This window comes from Ambystoma mexicanum, chromosome 5q, assembly GCF_040938575.1.
Source record: "Ambystoma mexicanum isolate Mex_15411 chromosome 5q, UKY_AmexF1_1, whole genome shotgun sequence".
In the NCBI taxonomy this organism is placed as follows: Eukaryota; Metazoa; Chordata; class Amphibia; order Caudata; family Ambystomatidae; genus Ambystoma; species Ambystoma mexicanum.
This window is the reverse complement of record NC_090933.1, coordinates 1139768738-1139791748: the sequence shown is the minus strand read 5'-3', so window position 1 is coordinate 1139791748 and position 23011 is coordinate 1139768738. Positions and strand designations below refer to the sequence as shown.

Below are 23011 nucleotides of genomic sequence, written 5' to 3'. Positions count from 1 at the left end.
CTCATGGTCTGTTTTTAGATTTCTTCTGTTGGCCCCCGGGATCTTTAGCTATTATTCTCCTCAATGATGCCAAATCCAAGGTCCGTTGTTAGAGACAACCCCTGTCCCCCATGTGATGGTTAGACCACAATTGCTTCATCTGCTACTATATAGTGGTTGTGAGGCACCCCTTGATCAGGCAGTATGTCGTTTGTGATTGGGTGAGTAATGCGAGTCCCACTAAACCATTTCTCCAAGGATATAATGTAGGTTGACGGATTACTGGTATTCCAGGATGCATGCGGTGCCGGATGATGGAGTTCGTACCTGCAGGTGAGTGGAACTGAAGTCAGCGATGGATTGAAGACAGGATACTGTTCCAGGTAAGTTTTGTAGTGTTCTTTCTCTCTCTGCAGGTCCTTGGTTTCAGGTAAGCCGACATCAAAGAACTGGACACGGTGAGCGTTATGCTGCCCACAGCAGAATAACGCAAAGCATGTTCTGCTGTTTGGGTACGGTTTAAATAGTCTCAGGTAAAGTAGTCCAGGTAAAATAGTCTCAGGCCTGTCATACCCAAAGCAGTCCAGGTAAAGTAGGCCCAGGCCTGCCACACCCAAAAGACTAGACTGCATAGCTCAGTTCCTTGTAATTGAGCTATGTGTGTGCCTCCATGTTGGCTGAACCCCCCACGCCTTGCCCCCCCCTCACCCCCAAGTTAAATAGTCCCAAGTTAAATAGTCCCATTCTAATGTTGGTCTTCATGATGGTTATGACCCAGTACTGACTCCAAGAGTGTCTTGGATGAGGTTTTAAGGCCTTTGACCTTGCCCTAACTGTGGGCCAGCGGCAAGGGTCATGACAGCTGCACACTGAGGACATTTGAGCTTCTCTGGGCCCTGATAGGAGTTTCACACCTAAACAATTTACACTAGTACTAGGAGTCAGACAAGCACCCAAAGTATCCAGCCAATACTCAGAACTCCAGGCCGTATGTGAATTTGGGGAGCCGAACAGCAAAACTTCCATTTGTTCACAATTCAATTTCAACCACTTACTGGCCATTCACTCCCCAATGGCAGAGAGACGGTTTTGCAGTTTGGATGGTGGCTCAGTTGTTGGAGACTCGGGACTAAACAATAATGGAGTGTCGTCCGCATACGTATAGAACCTGAGCCCGTGCGATGCAATAAGGTCGGCCAGTGGATGGAGTTATGCATTAAAAAGAAGAGGAGAAAGAAGAACCGTGAGGAATACCACAAATGGGAGCAGATTGATAAGTGCAAAGCGATACAGTTTGTGCACGGTCTTGAAGAAATGAAGAGAACCAAGCAGAAGGAGAAGCCACTATCCATGCTCGTTCAAGTCGATCAAGGAGAATGCCATAGTCGATCGTATTGAAGGTCGCAGAGAGGTCAAGGAGAATCAACACTCACTGTGGTCCTGAAACATAGCAAGATCATCCAGCAGAGATACCATGACAGACTCAGTGCCCATAAGAGGTCTGAACCCAGACTGAAAAGGATGTAAAAGGTGTTTTGACTCTAAAAAGCTCATGAGTAGAGCATGAGGCAGCAGTTATACAATTCGCATAAAAGAGGGCCTTAGCTGCTTTAATTGCATCATGATAATCAGAGAGCGCCTGCCTATATCTCGGCTTACAATCTCAATTCATAGTTTATACGCCATTTGCGTTCTAACCGACAGCCTGCTTCTGCACTCGAAGATTCGGTGAAAACCAAGGTGCTGATGGCATGCATCAACTAGTCGAGTTTTTAATGGGGCAAACGTGTCAATCGACAGGGCACTCAGCAGTGCAGTACAAGGTTCTTGTCCATCTATTTTAATAAAACTATTTGTATTAACTAATATGCTATCCGCCAAAGAAGGAAGAGAATTCATACCCCAGTGACGTCGGTCCTAAAATTGACTTGTCTAAATTAAAACGTATGCCCTTAGAGTAGAAGAGGCTTAAGGAAGCTAAGAATTTTTATTCCAAAACTAATATTTAAACTGATTTGAATTCAAACATTCTATTCGATTCAGTTTAGAAATGCATCAATACTGTGAAATCAGCCATCCTAGATCCAGCTACGGAATTATGGGATAAATTCAATTATTTTTGCCAATAAAGTGGAACTAATTGACACTGAGTTTAGGGATAAGCCACTAAAAGACTAGTAATGTAGACAGGATATCACCAAATTTTACTTGGGACATTTTCTGTCTTCCTACATCAGATTCATTTCGGAATGTAGTCAATACTCTGAAGACTTTCTATACTTGTGACTCCTTACCAGCAAAAATTGTTAAACTATCTATAAAAGTATTAGATGTTCCATTTCACATCACAGTTTCCTCTTAAAGAGGGCATCTTTCCAAATTTGTTAAAAACTGGCATTATTATCCTATTACTGAAAAAGAGTAATGCTGATCCAGCGGATATATATATATATATATATATATATATATATATAAAACTATTGCCCCATCTCAAACCTACCAGTTTTAGGATAAAATGCTGTAAAAATCCATAGCATTGAAATTGAATGATCACATTCACAAAGCAAATGTATTCCAACCATTTCAATCTGGCTTCAGAGCCAATCATAGCACTGAATCAGCGACTATTCAAGTGTTGGATGACATCTTTCGCTTTACTGATGGAGACGGTCAGTGCCTGCTTCTTGGTGTTACTAGATCTTTCAGCAGTGTTTGAAACTGGACCATTCTGTGCTTCTTAACAACTTAGTGCATCGCATGGGAGGTGGGGGTTGCGACTGTTAAAAGTGGTTCCAATCCTTCTTGGCTAATATACATCAAATTGTCAAGATGGGAAAAGAGTAATCATTGGTTCCAATGCAGTGTCGCTCAGGTCTCAATCTAGTATCTCATTCTTTTCAATATTTACATAGAACCGTTGGGAGATATAGTACTGAGGCATGGCATTTCCATCCATCAGTATGCGGGCGATATCAGACCAGTAACTGGTTGAAATTGAATTGTGAACAAATGGAGGTTTTGCTTGACGTCGAGGCTTGGATGAAATCTGTACATTTGAAATGTAAATTCTAAAACCAAATTAATATGGTTTGGCACAAGGACAATTCGGGATACTTATCCTTTCTTTCAATCTCTCTTTCCAGGTAATGTTCAATTAAACTCAAAATCAACTATAAAACATTTAGGATTCCTTCTGGATTCTGAGCGTTCCCTAAAAATACAGTGTTAAGATGGATTTCTAGAATCTGGCCAGTGGACAGATTTTAGGAGGCCATCCTAGTTATGGTTAACTGGGAAACTCTCAGGTTAGCCAAAACCCAATTAAGGTAGCAGTCTCAGGAGAGTGTGAGTGGGGACAGGGTCAACATGAGTGCACACAGTGAAGCACACAAATGAATTTAGACAGGAATGTACCAAATTAAAAATGTATTCTAGGCCTTAAACTCACATTAAAAAATGAAACAATGAATGACATGCATTACTCACCGTAAAATAATTTCTGATTGCATCTGCTGAGATTGACATGCTGTGCATATAGTACACCATCTAGCGAAAATCACAGAGTATTGCATCTTTCTTTTGAAGATCGAAAGGGGACGTTGACATGGGCGTGACTTAACACTAGCCCGAACGTGACGTGTAGTGTACCCAAAATCCCTCATGCATCGAGGTCCCTCTGTTTTCTTTTTCTGCTGTAAGGGAGCCTTATAGTCAACATGAGCGAGTACAGAAGAGAGAAGGTGTAAGAGGTCTAGGTTCCTTCTGCTGCATGAGGGGAGGAAGGGTGGGCGCATGTGAATCTAAGCAGATACAATCATCAAAAATGCTATTACGGTGAATAATGCATGTCTTCTGATGCTAGTGGATCTGCTTAGAATCACATGCTGTGCATAGACTAGCGAGCAGTACCCAGAGATGGTGGTGGGATGTGTGAAGGAACAGTAGCAAAGATGTCTTAGCACCGCTTGTCCCACCTGAGAATCAGACTTCAAGTGTGTATACTGGCAGCCGTGTTGTGTAAAGGTGTGTACAGAACTCCAGGTTGCTGTTTTGCAAATGGAATCTAGAGGAACATTTGCAATGAATGCTATGGTAGCCCCTGTGCCCCGAGTAGAATGTGCTGTGGGCGTGAAGGGTAGATCTCTCTTGGCAATGTGATGCAGTTTACGCTCCACTTGGAAATTGCTGATTTAGAGACAGGGCCCCTTCACTACCAGCTGCCACTTATACGAAGAACTGGTTTGTTTTCCTTAGTGGCTTTGCCTTTTCCAGTTAGTAAATTACTGCTGTCCTTACATCTAGTGTGTGGAGGCTTCTTTCCGCCACATTACTGGGGTTTTGGAAAAAGATGGGTAGGTCTATGGATTGGTTTACATGGAATTTTGAGATAAATTTAGGTCGCAAAGCGAGGGTTTGTGCGCAAAACCACCTTGTCTTTGTAAACTGTGACAAATGGTTACTGAAATGAAAGGGCCTGCAGTTCACTAACTAGGTAATTGCCAATAGGAAGACAGTCTTGTAAGTTGGTGCTTTATGGCTAGCCTTGTGCATTGGGTCAAAGAGGACGCATACGTTTGGTAAGAACAACATTCAGGTCCCATCCGTGCATTGGGTTGGCGATAATGGTAATGAAGTCTGTTTACCCTTCCATAAAGGCTTTAATTACATGAAGTTTCCTCCATGAAACCTTGCTCTGGGACGTGGTGTACGCCGAAAGCACAGCTAAGTGGACTTTAAGAGAATTGAAAACCAGGTTGAATCTAAAAGGTGAGTTAGGTTAAGGACAATATCTTTAGGTGAGCATTCAATAGGATTGATGCCTTGCCATTACACCAGATGACAAAGCGCTTCCATTTGCTGGAGTAGCAATGCCTGGTGGTAGGTTTCCGTGCCTCTCAGAGAATGTTTATGCATCTTTGAGGGAGCTGGAGGTGCCTGAACTCTATGATCTCAGCCAGGCTGCTAAGTTGAGAGTTTGAGGGCATGGATGCAGCGTTTCCCGCCAGTCTTGAGACAGCATATTGTACGGGCATGGCAGCTTCCTGGGAGGGGAGCCTGAAATTGCCATCAGATGGGAGAACCAAGGTTTTGCAGGCCCACATAGGGGTCACCAGGATCATCCTGACTTGGTGCTTCTTGTGCACTATTCTGTTGAGCAGGGGAATCGGGGTGGGGATAGATATTTAGTGTAGACAAATTTCCTGCACCATGTTATCCAAAGACCGTTCCCATTGGAGCGGTTCTGAGGCTACCTGGAGGCGTAATCTGGGCATTCTGTGAAGACGTTGAGTACAATGTCCTCCTGTAGCTGCCACTCGTGCTCTACAGTGAGGGGGAAATCTCTGGTGAATATGTCTGCTAGAAGATTGAGTTCCCCATGTATTTGCCCATTGATTTGACTTTACATCTGTGTGCTGCTGCCGCCTTGTAACCTGGTACCTTTTCATTGCACTTTGCGTATAATGCATTACCTTTGCATTTTCCACAATCTTGCAATGTTGTAGTGCACCTCTTACGCTTCCCTTTTCTGTAAGCTGAAGCACAAACTCTGTTTATGCTCCTAGATATCTCAGGGTTTTGCACGCTATATAAATAAACAATCATGTTGTGAAAGGACGAACATGTTTTTGAGTGCCCACTTCCAGATGATTTGGGACAGTTTGGAGAGCCCTAGAGAGTGTGTACCCCCTTAAGTAGTGCATTGCCGCAGTCATGTCTGTGAGGACTAGAACTGTTTTCCCCTGGAGGTGTGTCTGGAAGGCCTTCAGGGCTTTGAACACTGCTAACGGTTACAACAGATTGATGGGTTTAGACGCTACACGCCGTGCGTTGAAGGAGGTGAGCCCCCACCCTGTCACAGATGAGTCTGTGTTGAGAGTGGCTTCTACTGCGGGGGTGGTGAAGATTTTCCCCTGCAGAAGGGTTTCTCTTGACCACCACTGCAGAGACTGAACGAGGGCTGCCGAAACAACTACTAGATCGTCCCAGTGGCCACTGTACAGACACCATTGGCTCAAGAGCCACACATGCATGGGCCGCATGTGCAGGTGAGCGTGAGGAAATCGGTAGACGCTGGAAGCCATCATCCCCATCAGTCGGATGTCTTTGCGTCCGGTCACTTGATGGCTGGCTACATAGTGAGGGATCTGGAACACCATGTTTTGGACCCTCTCGTTGGAGGGAAAGACGAGCCCGTCTTCTGTCCGAATTAGAGCACCCAGAAACTGTTTGACTTGGCTTGGGGTTAGAATGGATTTTTTCTCATTGATGGAGAATCCTAGGTTGAAGGGGAGATCTAGTGTCCTCTGGGTAGTTGTCTGGCATGTTCCGTACGAATCCCCTGTTATGAGAGTCGTCGAGGTAAGGATAGACGGGGATGGACTACATGGGTAGGTGAGCCGCTACTACTACCAGTACCTTTATGAACACCCTTGGGGCTGAGGCAGTGCCGAAGGGGAGAACCTTGAACTGATAGTGGGTGTCCTCCATCATGAGCCTGAGGTACTCTGTGCGCTGGCAACATTGAAATATGAAAGTATGCATCTTTCATGTCCAATGTGGCCATGTAATCCCCTGTTGCAGCAGCGAGATTACCTCCTGCAGTGTGGTCAGCCTGAACTTTTGAGGTTTGACATACTTGTTCGCCAGGCACAGAACTAGAACAGGGTGCATGGTGAGATCCTTTTTGGGTACAAGGAAGTACACTGAATAAATACCTGGAGAAGGGGCACAACTTCTATGGCGACCTTTTCCAGCAGGACTTGAACTTCTTCCAGCCAGACGCAGGTGTTCTGGCGACAGGCGTCTGCTTCTCGGTGGGTGGTATTGTGGTGGTCAGAGAAACTCTATACAGTACCCGTGGGCAACGATCTTTAGTACCCACTGATCTGAAGTGATCCCCCTTCCAGGCATGAACGAATGATTACAAACGACCCCTGACCGGGGAAGGGGACCTGAACCGGCGACTCACTAAGGCGGAGGCCGGGGAGCCTTTTGGAGTAGAGTTCCTGCCTCTACCCTTGCCCCTGCGAGGGCCTCTTTGTTGGTATTGGAGGTTACCAGAGGAGCCTTGGCTGGAGGACCAGGGAGTATTCCCATAGCGATATTGTCCTTGGGGAGAGTGGGAGAAGGATTGGCCACGAAAGGACTGACTTGAGTTAGAGCCTCCACGCTGGTGGAAGGGTTTAGCCGGGATCTGGCTAAGTGATTTTAGAGTTTCGTGTTCTTTCTTTGGCGTCTCTAGGGAGTCATCAACCGCCTTCCAAAAAATGTTGGAGTCTTCCACTGGCTTGTTGATCAGGGAGGCCTGAGTTTCGGGTTTAAAGGCAGAGTTTCTTTAACCAGGCGTGTCTTTAAGTAAGGTCCCCTAGGCTAGGGCACGTCCAGCGGTCTCAGGCGAGTCCAGAGTGTTCTTCAGTATGTTATGGGTTACTTGTCTGCCTTCAGCCATGACCGCCAGCAGGCGTGATCAGGTGGGCTCTGGGACATTTTGAAGACCATCCTGAACTAGGTATCATTGGACATTGCTGTAACTTGCCAGGAGAGTGGTGTTATTTGCGATCCTTGTGGAGTAGGCTGCAGAGGCGGTGACCCGTTTACCCAAGGCATACAGCTTTTTACTGTCTATACCCGGAGGAGCATCCGCCCTCTTCTGAGTGGTATTAACCACCAAGGAATCCGGTGTAGCAGGACCCCTTATGTAGAGTGGGTCGGAAGGTATGATATGATATATGGCATTTATAACGCATTTATACACAAGTGTTTCAAGGTACAGCGAGGCAAGTGAGGGGAAAACAGAGGGAGGACAAAGACACCAATCTTACTATGCCTAGTGACATAGATTATGCAAGTGCAGGGGAGGGGACAGTGCCAGATGGGAGGGGAAAATGGGCAAGTGCCGAACATGGGATAAAAAGTAGTAGTGCGGCCAGCAAGTGATAAGCGCGAGGGTTAAAGTGCAGATAGCAGGTGTCTAAAAAGTGCAGGTAAGGGGACTGTAGGGTTGCTGATACAGACCAAAGTGCAAGGGTTGCCAGGAGGCAGTGCTGAGATGCAAATGGGCGGGCAGGGACCTGGGCCCGAATTCAGAGGTTAACCAGGCGACCAGTGCAGTATCAGACAGGAGATCAGCAGTGGAGAGGAAGAGAGAAGGCAGAAGCAAAGAGGAAGGTCTTGAGGTGCTTCCAGAACCGGAGAAGGTTCTGCTCAAGTTTCAGAGAGGCAGGGAGGCTGTTCCAGAGGGAGGCACCAGCCAAAGAAAGATCTGGCCCGACTTGTTGCTTGGAGAAGCGCCTGACCCTCAAGTAGTTGGAGTAGTGAAGAGCTCGAGTAGGAAGATATTTCCGAAGAGAGAGTTGGAGGTATTATGGTCCCAGGCCCCAGAAGGCCTTGTGGACAATGCAGAGGGATTTGAACTTGATCCTTGCAGCCACCAGGAGCCAATGGAGAGATTTCAGGGCTGGAGAGATACGAACCCTGGGCTTGAGGCCAAGGACGAGTCTTGCAGTCCTGTTCTGGATGGGTTGTAGAGGACAGAGAGTAGAGGCAGCCAGATTTAAAAAGAGGCTGTTGCAGTAGTCCAGCGTAGAGAGAACCAGACCCTGGAGAGAGAGATTCTGGAGGAAGATGAGGAAAGAAGAATACCTCTAAGGAGGTGCAGCTGGTAGTTTGACTCCTTAGAGACATCAGAGATGTGAGGAGGGAGTGAAGTCGAAGATGACCCCTAGGTTCTTAGCCTGACAGGTGAGAGCAGGAAGAGGTCCAAGAGTTGCCGGCAAGAGAGTGACAGGAAAGGAAGGTGCAGGTGTGCCGATGAGGAGGATCTCAGTCTTACTGGTATTGAAGCAGAGAGCATTGGCGGCACACCACTCCTGGATTGCAGAGACAATCCGGGATGAGAGGGGAAGAAGAGGGGATTCCGAAAGCGAGCTGAGTGTTGTCCGCACTAGCACTGAAAGTTGAGCAGAGCAGCAGCAATGGAATGGGCGAGATATGCCAGGGCCTGATCAGCGATAACCAGGTTATCACAGAGCCGGTTGAGCAGGATGCCATGGTTGACCGTGCCAAAAGCAGAAGATAGAGATCAAGTAAGATGAGTACGGAAGGGTGATTAGCATTAAGGTAAGAGAACAGGTGTTCACAGATGTTTAGGAGAGCAGTTTCCGTGCTTCTGGTTGCTCTGAAGCCAGAGTGATGGTCATGGACACAACCAACAGATTCAGTGTGAACATTAAGCTGGGAGATGGCCAGCTTTTCCAAGAGTTTGCGCAGGAAAGGAGTAATGGAGATCTGCCAAAAGTTAGCCGGACAGGAGGGGGTCGGCCGACTGTTTCTTGAGAAGAGGGTGCACAAGAGCGCTTCAGGGGGGAGGGGAAGGTTACAGTGGCGAAAGCGTGGTTGCAGTAGTCGGCCGAGAGTGTCAATGTGGTCCTTGATGGTTTTGGACACAACTTTCAAGATTGGACTTGTCTAGAAACCTTGTCAGGGGTGAACAGAGGAAAGGCAGAGAAGGGTGGAGGAGAGGTGGCTGCAGGGAGGCCAGAGGTAGATGAGGAAGTAGAGGGAGAAGGAGGAGAGAGTGGACAGGATGTCCTGGGTTTTAGATATGAAATGAGAAGCCAGGGACGTGCAGAGGGCCTGGCAGGGGACAGGAGAGGTATCGACTGCAGCAGGATTGGTCAGCTCCTTGCACATTTTAAAGAGTTTGGCTGAGTTGTTAAGATGCCACAGAGACGCAGGCTTGAATGTGAGCTCTCTTCTTGGTGAGGACAGAGTCGGTTTTGCCTTTGGGGCCAGCAGCAGGCCAGTTTGATAGAGGATGCACAGGTGATGGGCGGAATCATTTCTCAACCCGGAGGTTGACCGCCAGAGTGAGGGACGGGGACAGCAAGGAAGGGACCAGGCAACTCTTTATAGAGTTTAGTAAGGGGATGGCTTGACTAGTCAGAGCCTTTTCCTTGAGGTTATCCTCCACGAAGTCGAGTCTGGAGCTGCTTCATGCATTGCAATTTGGAAGTGAATGGCTGTTCTTTTCAAGATGGTGTGAAACAACATCTGGACGTCAACAGGTGATGAATCCCTCTGTGGAGGAGAAGGGGGATCTAGACAGATCCAAGTTCTCTTCCTGGTGTCCCTGTGCAGAGAGGGGTCATTTCTGCAATGTTTAAGGAATCAGGCAGGAGTCCTATTTCCCTAGGTCTTTTGGGTGTAATTATTCGGTCTGAAAAGTCATGAACTGGGCCGTTTTGTCCATGTATTGCTCAAGCCTCTCCCTACTCCATAAAGAGGAGGCTGAAGGGTCTGGAGGAGGAAAAGGCTGTCCAGGAGGGGCGATTTTCCCAATAAGGCCTTAGAGAGAGGCTGTGGGGCCTCAGAATATTCCTCTTGACGAGAGGGGGTGCCCTTGTGCTCTGTGGCCACCGAAATGAAAGCTGCAGGGCTTTTGGAAATTTTCGGCGGTTGTATTGAAGGTCTCGCCTGTGCGTCCTTGGATGGTGTGTCGACGGTGTGTTTTTTAGGGTAAACGCCCATCCAGATGGAGGCCCACTCGCCTGCCGCAAAAGCAGTTGCGTGGAGGGCACTGAACCGCGAGGTGCCGTCTTCACCGATTCCCTCGAAGAGGCCTTAGGGGTTGTGTGCTTCGTTACATGTGGTGCGCGGGTGCTCTGGTCGCTGGGGTGTGAATTCCCCTCAACAGTGCCAGTGGCCTGGATGTCTGGGTCGGGGACAGGCATCTGGGGGCCAGCGGGCTCCGCTGAGAGGTCGATGACTTCCCATGGATTGCTCATCGTCCGAAGCGACAAAGGGGGAAAGGCTTTCGGTCTGCATAGCATAGGCTGCCCACCGTTTAGACTGCCAGTCTTTCTACGTTTTCGGCAGAAAGAGCTTACAGGCCTTGCATGAGCGTTCGTCGCGGTCGCGAGGAAGACACTGATTGCATCGGCGATGGGTGTCCTTCCAAGGAAACTTGCTGTTACACGACAGGCAATATTTAAAGGGCATCCTCTCCATAGCAGAGGGTAGCGGCAGCCAGACCAAGAAGAGAAAAGAGGGGTGAAGGAAATAAATCCTCAGAGGAATAAAAACAGGGCGCCACTCTCCCCACTCTAAGGGCCTGGCCGAAGGGCCGAGGCCACACGGTCGACAGTCGCCGAGCAGTTGTAGATGTGTCGGCGGCGACAGGAAACCCACTTAGCAGTCGTCAAGAAGATTTGACAGGAGACTAGACCACTGTAGGTCTTGGGGACAAAGTTAGCAATATAAAACTCTTGCGACCTCTGCATAGGCGACCAACTAGGTAGGAGGAAAAAAACAATCTGAAGGACCTCGACGCATGAGAGATTTTGGTTTCACTGATTAAGTTTAATACAAACTTTTCACGAGCATTTCATCAACATTCCATTTCAATTCCTTGTGGTATGCGGTTTAATCAGCAGATTCCAGCATCTTTATTCTCAATCATTTTAAGAATTTCTTGCATAAATTAGCATAAAGCAATTAATAATGTCCTGTGGTTTCCAATGAAGAATCTGGACCACCATTTCTCTATTGAATCTGTTTTAAGACCTGAGTAAATCTGCTAAAACGTTTGTTCTGGGTATCGTTAGGGCCTTGTATTGCAGTAGTAAATGATTTACAGTCTCCAAGTGATTCTTGTTTTGGCATAACCGACAGTGAGGATCAAATTCAGGTGGTTGTTGTCAAGTCTTTAATACTGCTCTTGTTGGTACAATGTTTAGCCGTACCCTCATAAATAAGTCTCTTCATTTGTCATTCTGGAATTTCACTAGATAGGCTGTAAATTGGCCAATGGACGCTCATGTAGTAATGGGATTGATAGTTTATATGTCAATCGAAGATCTAGAGTGTTTATCCTATATGGTCTTTGAATGGTTCACTTTGTCTTTTCCGGGTGTGTTACTAGCAGGTCCTAAGTAATTTTCAGATGTTGTAACCTGGCAAGAAGATTGACACTTTGTGTAAATCCAATCAGCTTTACTAGCTAGGTTGGACCATAAGATTTGAAAAGGTAGTACGTTGTCAGTCATTCTACACTTAGGATATAGTGCCAAGGACTTTCATAACACAATTGAGTTTAATGACTATAGCCCCAATTCATCCCTTATTGATGCAATCGAAATACTCATGCAGAGTTGTAGTACCCTTTGCGAGAACGCACCACCTACGATACTCCAGAAGTTCCATGCTAGATTCAGTGCTGATTCTGCGCCATATGTGAGAATAGGCACCACATTCTGTTTGTAAAAGATGATGGACTTGCAGTATTTGTTTTTTAGCAAGCGAGCTAGTGCAGTCATTGTTTTGTTCTTAGATCTAATTCCTATCAACCAGCTACTCTTGTCCAAGTTGCATCTGATGTGGGCTCCTAAATAGGTGACTGGCTGGACTCACTCCAATTCTTGGCTTCCCCAGAACTTGTGTTGGGTTGATTTAGTTTGACATTTCAGGTTTGCGATAATTAAGACTTTGGTCTTCTTTTACATTGTCTTTTAGATAATTCTGCTTCATATAGGTGTCTAGAGCAGGAATTTGCCTTTGAAGCCCAATTTTGGTCTGATCCACGACTACCAAATCGGCGTACAATATCCATGGCAGCAGTTTGTTTATTTTAGGTGGAAAAGTTCACATTTTTTCCTGGCTCTCCTTCATGTCAGATATGTAGATGTTAAATAGGGCAGATGCAAGAGGGCATCCTTGTTTCAAGCCCTTAAAGGTTTCAATTTTGCCCGCAAGACTGCCTTCCCTTGTTAATCGCACCTCTACAGATTTTGCATTAGTACAATGTTTTTATGGCTTCTAGGTCGTCTTTCGGGCATCCCCATAGTTGCAATTTGATCCATAATCTCCCTCTGTTGATGCTATCATAGGCTTGCTCCAAGTCTACAAAGATTGTATATTTTGGAATTAGCCCGGATTGCTTTTAATTTCATCAGATTTAGGAGAAAACTACTCTGGTTCGTGCCCACTCCTTTCGTGAATCCTGCTTGCCTCGGATCTAAACTGCCAGATTTTTTAGCTCACGATTGTTTTAGCCCATGATTGGAGATGTTTAAGAGTATGGTGCCGAAAATTTTCCCTAAAGTGTCCAATAAAGCGAACGGATGATAATGTTGTGGTTGCTCTCTGTTCTCTATTTTTTTTATGGGAACAATTATTGCAGTTTTACAGGAATCCGGTACTTTTTTGGATGGTTGTGACATTTGTAAACAATAACATACAAAACTCTGCCCAAGCATCAGGGTTAAGCTTTAGGTTAGCGTTTGTAAGTCCCTCCGGTCCTGGTGCATCTGAGGAGCTTAATTTTTTTATTAAGGATAATATGTCCTCTTTGTCAAATTCAATTTCCCATGGTGTATTTGTCCGGCATTTCATCGCCGTTTCATGTTTTTTTACGTTGTGCGTATAGTGCTGTAGTTTGACTGCCATACTTTCTCAGAGACTGCATTTGGAAGCATTGCTGGCTGGATTGCAGTGTTGGTATTTAACAATGACCATAGGTTGTGAGTGTTCTTGGTTCCAATTTTGCTGAGTATTTGTCCTGCATCATGTTGTGTGGCTCTGTCATGAACCATCGAATGCGTCCCTTTTGGACTTCCTGGTCCCTGACACATCGGGGCTTGCACTCTGCAGTACTTCCAACATGGCCGTCAAACACGGAACGTTGTTTACCAGCTTCCGTGTCGGACATAGCACGTTCTATAAATAAACCACGCCCCTGCGCGTCTCAACACTACCGCTTGCAGTGGCTAGATGTGTGCTGCCATAGTTCGCCCTTGCCGACTTTGTTGTTTCCTGGTTCCTGGCCCCTAATTCCCTTCCTCTCGTTACATCCTGATTCCCGGACCTCCGTGTACCCGTCTCCGAGTACACACTTATTCGCTTCCAGGATTTCCCAGACATTCTGTGCGTTCCAGGAATCAGAACGCTGAACGCACGCTGGAAACCGAAGACGTTCACACCGGGTTATACAAGACCCAAACTGTGCGCAAGACGTCTCCTTCAAAGAACCACTGCAAACAGACAGGTGAGAAGGGGGGAAACCTGTGACAGATTGAGACGCCAACAAACTGAAAGTGATACGGACATGGAGGCGGCAGTTCAGGATCTCATGCGCGGCATGCAGGAGTTAACAACTGAAGTGCAGAATCTAAAAGCAGAGAATGCCGCATTAAAACAATTAGTCCTGTCCCGTGATTCCGCGACCAAGGAAAGCGTGTTATTGGGTGGTGTAGTAGATAAATACGACGGTTCTTCAAAAACCCTTTGCGGATTCCTTGAATCATGCTTAGTCCACTTTACCTTTAAGCCCTACTACTTTTCTACCCCCAGGGCAAAGGTGGACTTTATGATTTCGCATGTTTCCAGGAATGCATTAACTTGGGCTACGCCTTTAGTTAATTCTGGAGATGCCCTCCTGGATGACTACGATGGATTTGTACAGGCTCTAAAGGCCATGTTTGACCGCCCAGAACAGGTCTATAGTGCCCAGGAACGCCTACTGAATTTCCAACAAGGTTCTCAAGACATGCTTACGTATGTGACACGCTTTAAGCAATTGGCTAAAGAAGCGGATTGGTCCTCAGAAACCTGCTTTACCCTTTTTCGAAGAGGACTAAACGAAGAAATAAAAGATGAGCTAGCCAGAGTTGCTCGCCCAGGTTCATTCCACGCTCTTATGGACCTCTCTCTACAGACAGACTTCAATATCCAGGAAAGGAAGGCAGAAAAGAAGACTAGAATGCCTTTCCGAAAGACCTCCATAGAAATTTCTTCGAAGGCTGAGCCCACTCCTGCCCCCGCTAATGACCCTGAACCCATGCAACTGGGGGCTTTCCGTGGACCCATATCCCCGCAAGAAAGGATGCAACGGATTCACACTGGGCCATGTATGTATTGTGCCTCAGATAAACATCTGGTGAGAGAATGTCCTTTAGCTCCTCCACGGCGTTCGGGAAATGCCAGCTCCCGATCCTAGATGGAGCACAGCTTCGGGAGAGAGATGTTTGCTCCACATCAATTCCATCCTTGAACTCTCCTGGACAAAACAATCTAGTGATTTTACAGGCCTTTCGATCGCCATCCAAGAACGAAACCCATCCCATTTTGGCATTGGTGGATTGTGGAGCCATGGGGATATTTATAGATCAAGATTGGGTCACTACCCACCACATTCCATATGAAACTCGAGGCATTGCGCAACCTGTAGAGGATATTGATGGAAGACCTCTTTCTTCAAGAGCCATAACCCTACAAACCAAACAAACCGAGGAGGTACAGCTCTCGATAAACCATCATCGAGAAGTGATTAAATTTGACATCATAAAGTCTGCTCATTACTCAATGGTACTGGGTATGCCCTGGTTACAAAAGCACAACCTATACATCAACTGGGCAGCAGGGTCCTTGTTCCTGGATTCCTCGCCGGCGTCTTCTGGAGGTACACTGACAGACCAGCAAGGCCCACTCACGGTCTCAAATATCATCCAGGTTCCTAGGGTTACACAGGATTACACTGATGTGTTCTCAACTGCCATAGTTCAGGCCCTACCCCCTCACAGACCTGAAGACTGTGCAATTGATACAGAACCCTCTGCAGTGATTCCCTTTGGAAGGATGTTCATTTTATCCAAACCTGAAAAAAGGGCCCTCCGTGAATACTTGGATACCAACTTTGAAAATGGCACCATACGACCATCCAAATCACCAGTAGGAGCTTCATTGTTTATTGTTCCTAAGAAAGATACTAAAGAACTTAGACCTTGTCTTGATTATCATGGATTAAATCAGTGCACCCTGAAGGACCGCTATCCATTGCCTTTGATCTCAGATATCCTGGAAGCTGTAAGAGGAGCTGTAGTCTTCACGAAATTGGATCTCAGAGGTGCCTACCATCTGATCCGTATTAGGGAGCGTGACGAATGGAAAACAGCCTTTAGAACACCCTTTGGTCACTTTGAATACCTGGTCATGCCCATTCAGACTCGCTAATGCCCAAGCGGTCTTCCAAAGTTTCATGGATCGGGTGTTTTCTGATATGCTGTTCCTCTTTGTCATAGTATACCTGGACGATATCCTGATATTCTCTAAGGACCATCTTAAGCATGAGGAGCATGTTAGTGCAGTGTTACAGCGGCTACGTGAACACAAGCTATTGGCTAAACTCGAGAAATGCCTTTTCCATGTCTCTACTGTTCACTATCTGGGATTTGTCCTCAGACCAGAAGCAATCGGAATGGACCACTCAAAGGTAAAAGCCATACTATCCTGGCCTGTTCCGACTACCATGAAACAGATCCAATCCTTCTTGGGACTTGCCAACTTTTACCGGAAATTCATACCTTCTTTTTCTGAGATAGCTCAACCGATCATTACATTGTTGAAAAAAGATACTCCCTTTCTCTGGACGGCAGCCCAAGATGAAGCATTCCAACGGTTTACACAAGCCCCCATCCTGGCTCAACCTGACATCAATCGACCTTTCCTAGTGGAAACGGATGCCTCTAACTACGCCATTGGAGCAGTTTTAAAACAGGAATTCGAGGATAATCTAGAACATCCCATTGCTTATCTTTCACAAACTCTAACCCCCAGCGAAACCCATTATTCCGTTTTGGAAAAGTAACTGTTAGCCATCCGTCAAGCCAGCCTTCACAGAGTGGCGTCATTTACTTCTGGGAGCAAAACATCCGGTTCAGGTCTGCACGGACCATCGTAATCTTCAAGTTTTACAGTCTCTGGAATGTAGAAATAGCCATCAAGCCAGTTGGGCCTTCTTCTTTGCCCAGTATCAGTTCCAGACCCATCATGTCCCTGAAACACAGAACATTACTGCTGACCTCTTATCCCGACGTCCCAACTACTTAACTCTTGAAGACCGGTCCTTTCCAAAGATGTTTCCCCACACAATTTTTGTAGCCCAAGCAATCAGCCACCTGGAAGACGTTCGGATGCAAACCCAGTCCTCTGAACTCTGGAAGGAATTTACAGGGAAAAATCATTGGAATTTAACAAAGGATGGGTATCTGCTCAAGGATAATGGCCTAGTCATTCCCACACAGACTACAACAAAGGATTATAAACCTCTATCACGATAACCTTCACTCAGGACATCGTGGTATCACCAACACCCTCCGTCTAATACAAAGACAATTTTGGTGGCCAAGAATGAAAACTGATGTCCAACTGTACATTCAAGCCTGTGCAGTCTGCAGTCAAAATAAACATAAGAGACTGGCGGGTCTCCTTCAACCTACGCTACCAACAAGACCCTGGGAATTCATCGCTACAGATTTCATTGTGGCATTACCACCTTCCAGGGGATACACGACTATCATGGTTACCATTGGTTTTTCACTCATATGGCTCATTTTACACCATTATACAAACTACCATCCTCATCAGAACTTGCTGGAATCTTCCTGGAACACATTCCGACTTCACGGACTCCCTTCCAAGATCATATCAGACAGAGGACCTCAATACATTTCTCAGTTTTGGAAACACTTATGCCGAATACTAGGAATCCAACGCGCCCTCTCCTCAGGGTATCATCCACAGACTAATGGGGCTACCGAACGTGTGAACCAAACCCTAGAACAATATCTTTGTTGCTTCACTAAGGTACAGGACGATTGGTCACTCTTAATACCTGTGGCTGAATTTGCCTACAACAATTTGGATCACTCGGCTATCAACACCAGCCCCTTTTTCTGCAGCCGAGGATTTTATCCTTCGGTTCTACCTTCCATTCTCCCACATCCTACACCAGTTCCTACAGTCGACTCCTGGATCGAAACTCTCATCAATGTACACATGAAAGCCAAAGAACACTTAGAAAGGGCCAGAACTCACACCAAACATTATGCGGACTCCAAAAGAAGAGAAGGACCCTCCTATTTAGTGGGTGATAAGGTCTGGCTATCCTCGAAACTACTGCCTCGACATTTACGACCGAATAAGTTGGCTCCCCAGTACTATGGCCCCTTTTCCATAAAAGAAATCATAAACCCAGTGGCCTTCTGACTTAAACTACCAGACTCTTGGAAGAGGATCCATCCAGTCTTTCACACGTCCCTAATGAAACCATACATCCAGTCCTCCCGGACTGCCCTTAGGCCTAACCCTGTAATTATTAATGACCAGCTGGAATACGAAGTATCCAGAATATGTGATTCCAGGTACAAACGTGGTCAGCTACAATACCTGGTTGAGTGGAAAGGATACCCTCCTAGTGAACGTACCTGGGAACCAACCTCAAACCTAAACGCCCCTAGATTACTCAGAAGGTATCATCTCATACACCCGGGCAAACCCAGAGGGACAGGTCTTCGGAGGAGGCATGCTGTCATGAACCACCGGACGCGTCCCTTTTGGACTTCCTGGTCCCTGACACATCGGGGCTTGCACTCTGCAGTACTTCCAACATGGCCATCAAACACGGAACGTTGTTTACCAGCTTCCGTGTCGGACGTAGCACGTTCTACAAATACACAACACCCTGCGGCCCAGTGCGTCTCAACGCTACCGCTTGCAGTGGCTAGACGTGTGCTGCTGTAGTTCGCCCTTGCCAACTTTGTTTCCTGGTTCCTGGCCCCTAATTCCCTTCCTCCTTCATTCCCTTCCTCTTGTTACATCCTGAATCCCGGACCTCTGTGTACCCGTCTCTGAGTACAAACTTATTCGCTTCCAGGATTTCCCAGACATTCTGTGCATTCCAGGAATCGAAACGCTGAACGCACGCTGGAACCCGTAGAAGTTCGCACCGGGTTATACAAGACCCGAACTGTGTGCAAGAAGACTCCTTCAAAGAACCCCAGCAAACAACAGACAGGTGAGAAGGGGGGGAAACCTGTGACACACTGGCTTTTAAGGCAATTACCCAATTCTTATAGCGCTGCTTTCTTGCTCATAGTTCAGATTTATTGTTTTCTTCTAACTTGTTTAGCTTTGAGGTCTGCTCAAAAAATATTTGCCGTACACCAACTAGATTCTGGTTATAAATATGTGACGGCATGAACAATGGTTTTCCATTTTGGATGCAGCATTCTTTGAAAGAGTTTAGGATGCCGGGATACTCCAATTTTGCATCTACACATCGCGATTTAAGTTGATATTTCTCGGTGATGGTTTCAATGTCTGAGGCTTTCAGCTTCAATCTATCGCCAGCATTTGATACTTACCTTTCTAGTTGGTGATTGAATCTGTTTTCATGATAAGGCCAATAGACGATGGTCACTTATTTGTTTTGAGTTTCTTTTCAAGGTGTTAATGAGGTGTCATGTATTTTAGAGACAAAGAAATTGTCAAGGTGGCTGTTTGGGTTGAACGTGCCCAAGTTGGTTTTGTTGTTATATCTCCTTCAACATGACTGTTCAGCATGTAAAAGTCATGTGCGTCCAGTTCTTAAGTCTATGCAGATGCTCTCCCTGTTTGATCAGTGTGTTTCATTGCCCTTCCCTCTCCGTTTATACATTTGATGTTTGAGTTTCCACAAATAATGATGAGCGGGTCGTTGAATTGAATATACACTTCAAGAACTGTTTTTGAGTACTCTCACATTATTGATCGATGATCAATTTTGAGTGGATTCCAGTACAGGTTAAACACACTGATTGTATTTCTCCTCAGTAGGACAATGTTGTGTCCATTCTAAGACTAGCATTTGTGTGAAGGAATTGGGCTTATTTTCACTAACTACTGCTAGACCTTTCCCGATTTTTATAATAGTCAGTACGCCGGAATAAACTCGTCCTTTTGCGCCTTTAGGTGCCAGATTTAGGTAAACCGCAAAACCCTCTGCTATTGGTTTGCTTTGAATCCAAGTCTCTTGTAGACATATGTCGTAGCCTATAAGATTCATGGGGTCCTCATTGAAAAGCTGTATAAACCCTCTAGTGTTTGAACATGCCATTGTTAATTCATTCCGCGTCAGTGGCACATCACGTTATCTTGACTTTGAGGTTGTCAAGGAAGCCATGACCAATCCTGATCTTAGTCTAATTGTGAAATCTTTGTGGTGATTTCTTTAGTTTCCCTTGACCATTCAGTTTTAGAATCAAACATCACTTTTATTCTAGGTATTCCTCAGGTCCCCATCTATTTCTTGTTGCTGACTGCGCTCAGCTTCCTTGTGATCGTTCCTGTGAGTTTGTCTCGGCTTCAAGGTGGAGTTGTTCATCCTCTGCGTCAGAAATGCATTTGAATAAATACTATCGTACAATACTCAATAATAAACATTAACATTCACCATAGGTTCTTAAAATGCATTGAATTACTTACATCAGCAAAGGAGGCAAGTAAAGTGATGCAGTAAAGATGGACCAAGTCACAAGAGATGTTCCCCAACTTCAGCAGTCCAATCCCCAAGAAGAATGCTGCCCTTTGCCCAAAATCACTGGGCCACAATGCTTCTCCCCAGAATGTTATCTGTAGCATGTAAGTTCCTTGTGTTGGTGATTGTTCAAAAGAAGAGATGAAACAAAGTTACTAGGTAAGTAAAATGTGTTATGTTTCAGATGGTAGTACCCAGGTTCGATGGCCACTAAGCAGTGGAATGGAAGGATACAAAGAGACTGGTTTACCCTACGGAGGACGGAAAATGTTTTGCATTGACTTAAACGCCCTGCCCCACCCCCGGCTCCCATTTTCTCCACATGACTTGATGGGGCGGGGGGAGGGAATCTTCAGTAGGCTGTTCTTCTGTGAGGGATTCTTCGCACCCGCGCTGATCTGAAGAAATGGCCGCAGGAGTCCTCTTCTTATCCAACATCCAGCCTGGAATCAAGTCCAAGCTCACCAATGTTAAGGATCTGCACCATTCAAACAGCCTGTAGTTTTCCAGTCAGGGACAACTATGGGTTTCACTCATGTACAGCAGATGTGGAGTGAGACCAGACAGTCGCACTCAATTCCTGGGCACACACATCACTAGCCCGTGAAAGCAACAGCTTTTCCGGGCAAGTGCATGACGTTATATGGGATTTCCTGACCTCATAAGGCAGGAATAAAGCCAACCTATAATATGGCCAAAGAAGAAGCGAAAATCTTGTGGCTTGGCCATTTTAGGGCACTAGCCATGCTTTGTAGCTATATGTGGTAAACGCGAATGTCCACACTGGAAATAAAACAAAAATGGTAAAAATATATTTGCTGCAACCAGCTTGCCTTTATGCAAATATAAAAGTAACCAAAAATCCCTCAAGTGTAAAAGGCTAGTGTGATACAAAAGTATCCCGGTTGCACTGTATTTTAAGATCCGGTGTGCAATGTTAAAAACCTACAAAAATGTAAAAGCTAAAAGGGAAATAGTTTCCCAGTTCTGATAGCCGGAAGGACTGATCAAGTTCCCCATAACAAATTAGCAAAAGGCATTGGGAGTGAAGCTGAAGGTTTTGTTTCCCCTCAAAGTCAGAGCAGGTTCCAAATGTTTAGAGGCCCATAGAACGTCTGGAGTGACAGTTTCTAAAAGGGAAATCTTTCCCAACACAGAGATAAACAGGAAAACACAAACAGCGCATTACCAACTGTCAGTACTTCAACAAAATGAATCAAATTTTACCATTGAGCCATTTCCACACCCTTGTGCAATCCCTGGTTCTCTAGCATGTGGATGGAGTGAATGCCATACTCGTGGGAGTCCATGCTTCTCCTTTAAAACCCCAGGGAAAATCTTCTCACCCTGGAAATAGGTTTTCACAGAGCAGCCAATTTCATTGCTGGAGCCAAAACATTTGATTCAGTAACGCCAATTTTAAAGTCCCTACATTGGCTTCCCTTACGGGGTTGGATTTTTTAAAAATTAGGCTGCTTGTCTTTAAAATCTCTTCCTCTAGGCCAGCCTACTTATCTTTCTGAATAATTTTCTATTTTAGGCAGAAATGAGAATTCCCTAAATAAAGATAAATTGGTACTTTTTATTCCGAAGAAATCTCGAACAAAACCAAAAAATTTGTCTCAATTGCCTCCCCAAATGTTGGTAATTGTCTACCAATTTAGATCCGTAAAGCTGATTCTTTACTGCAATTTAGGAAATTGGTGAAAACCTACTTTTTTACTAGAAATTAACTTTTGATTATACTCAAGCTTTTAGCATTATATACCTGAATTCTTCTAGTATTTCTAATGTTTTTATCAGAATGTTATCTTTTAAACCATACCATTTTTTAAATATGATCTTTTTCTATTTTGATTTGCATGTTTAATGTTTTTACTGGAATTGTATTTTTATCTGTGTAACAGGGTCATCTTTCTTGCATTTTTATAAACCCACCATAATATTGATGGGCATTTAGATGCAAACGAGAAACTAATGTATGCAACAACCGGTACAAGGTTCATTCATCGCCCTTTTTTTTTCCACAAAGTATTTGGCAGCAGATTTTTTGCTGCAAAAAAACAAAAACAAACATAAATCGAAAAATATGGGGGTGGGTGGGTAAAGGTATATAAGGGGAAGGAGGGAATAGGTTGTAAATTGCTCAAAAGGGGGTGATTGGGAGGAGGAACCCCACATGCCCCCCAAAAAACTAAAAAAAAAAGACATTGATGAGTTTTTGCCACTAAAAACTCAGCAGAAAAGAAACGGGCTATGGAATGACCTAGAACCACAACAGAATGATGCAAAATACTATAAGGATAACATATACACATTATTTAAATGTTCTATTAAACATAGTTGCAACAAAAACTTAAGCAGGCCATGTCTAATTCATACATACCATCAACTTCTTTTTCAATGAGATCCATTCTGTTGGTTATTTCACTCTGGACATTCTCAACATGCGTTAAGAGATTCAGCTGCCACTGAAGACGTGAGTCCACTTGTTCACTGGCCTCTCTCTTTTCACTTAGAACAAACAAATTCTTCTCTACTGCAGTCTTTTTCATGCAATAAAACAAAATTGTATAATTAAGACAGATTTCCAAAATATAACAGCCCTTATCTTGCAAAACTAAGATGATATCTTCCGCTCCCTAAAATAGTAGAGTCCATTTGCTTCTAGGAGTCCCCAAA

At 45.2% G+C, this 23011-nt stretch overlaps 1 protein-coding gene across 6 annotated transcripts in view; it reads right to left on the bottom strand.

Annotated features, from left to right (window-relative positions):
- The window catches only part of PHF20L1 (PHD finger protein 20 like 1), a 1153412-nt gene that overhangs the window by 42894 nt on the left and 1087507 nt on the right, over window positions 1-23011 (bottom strand). For all 6 annotated transcript variants that reach the window (XR_011278670.1, XM_069621650.1, XM_069621651.1 and 3 more), the window contains one exon: window positions 22716-22875. Coding sequence is in view for 5 of the 6 variants with exons in the window: in XM_069621650.1 (XP_069477751.1) it covers window positions 22716-22875 (160 nt within the window). In the remaining variant the exon portion in view is untranslated. The remainder of the gene's footprint in view (window positions 1-22715; window positions 22876-23011) is intronic.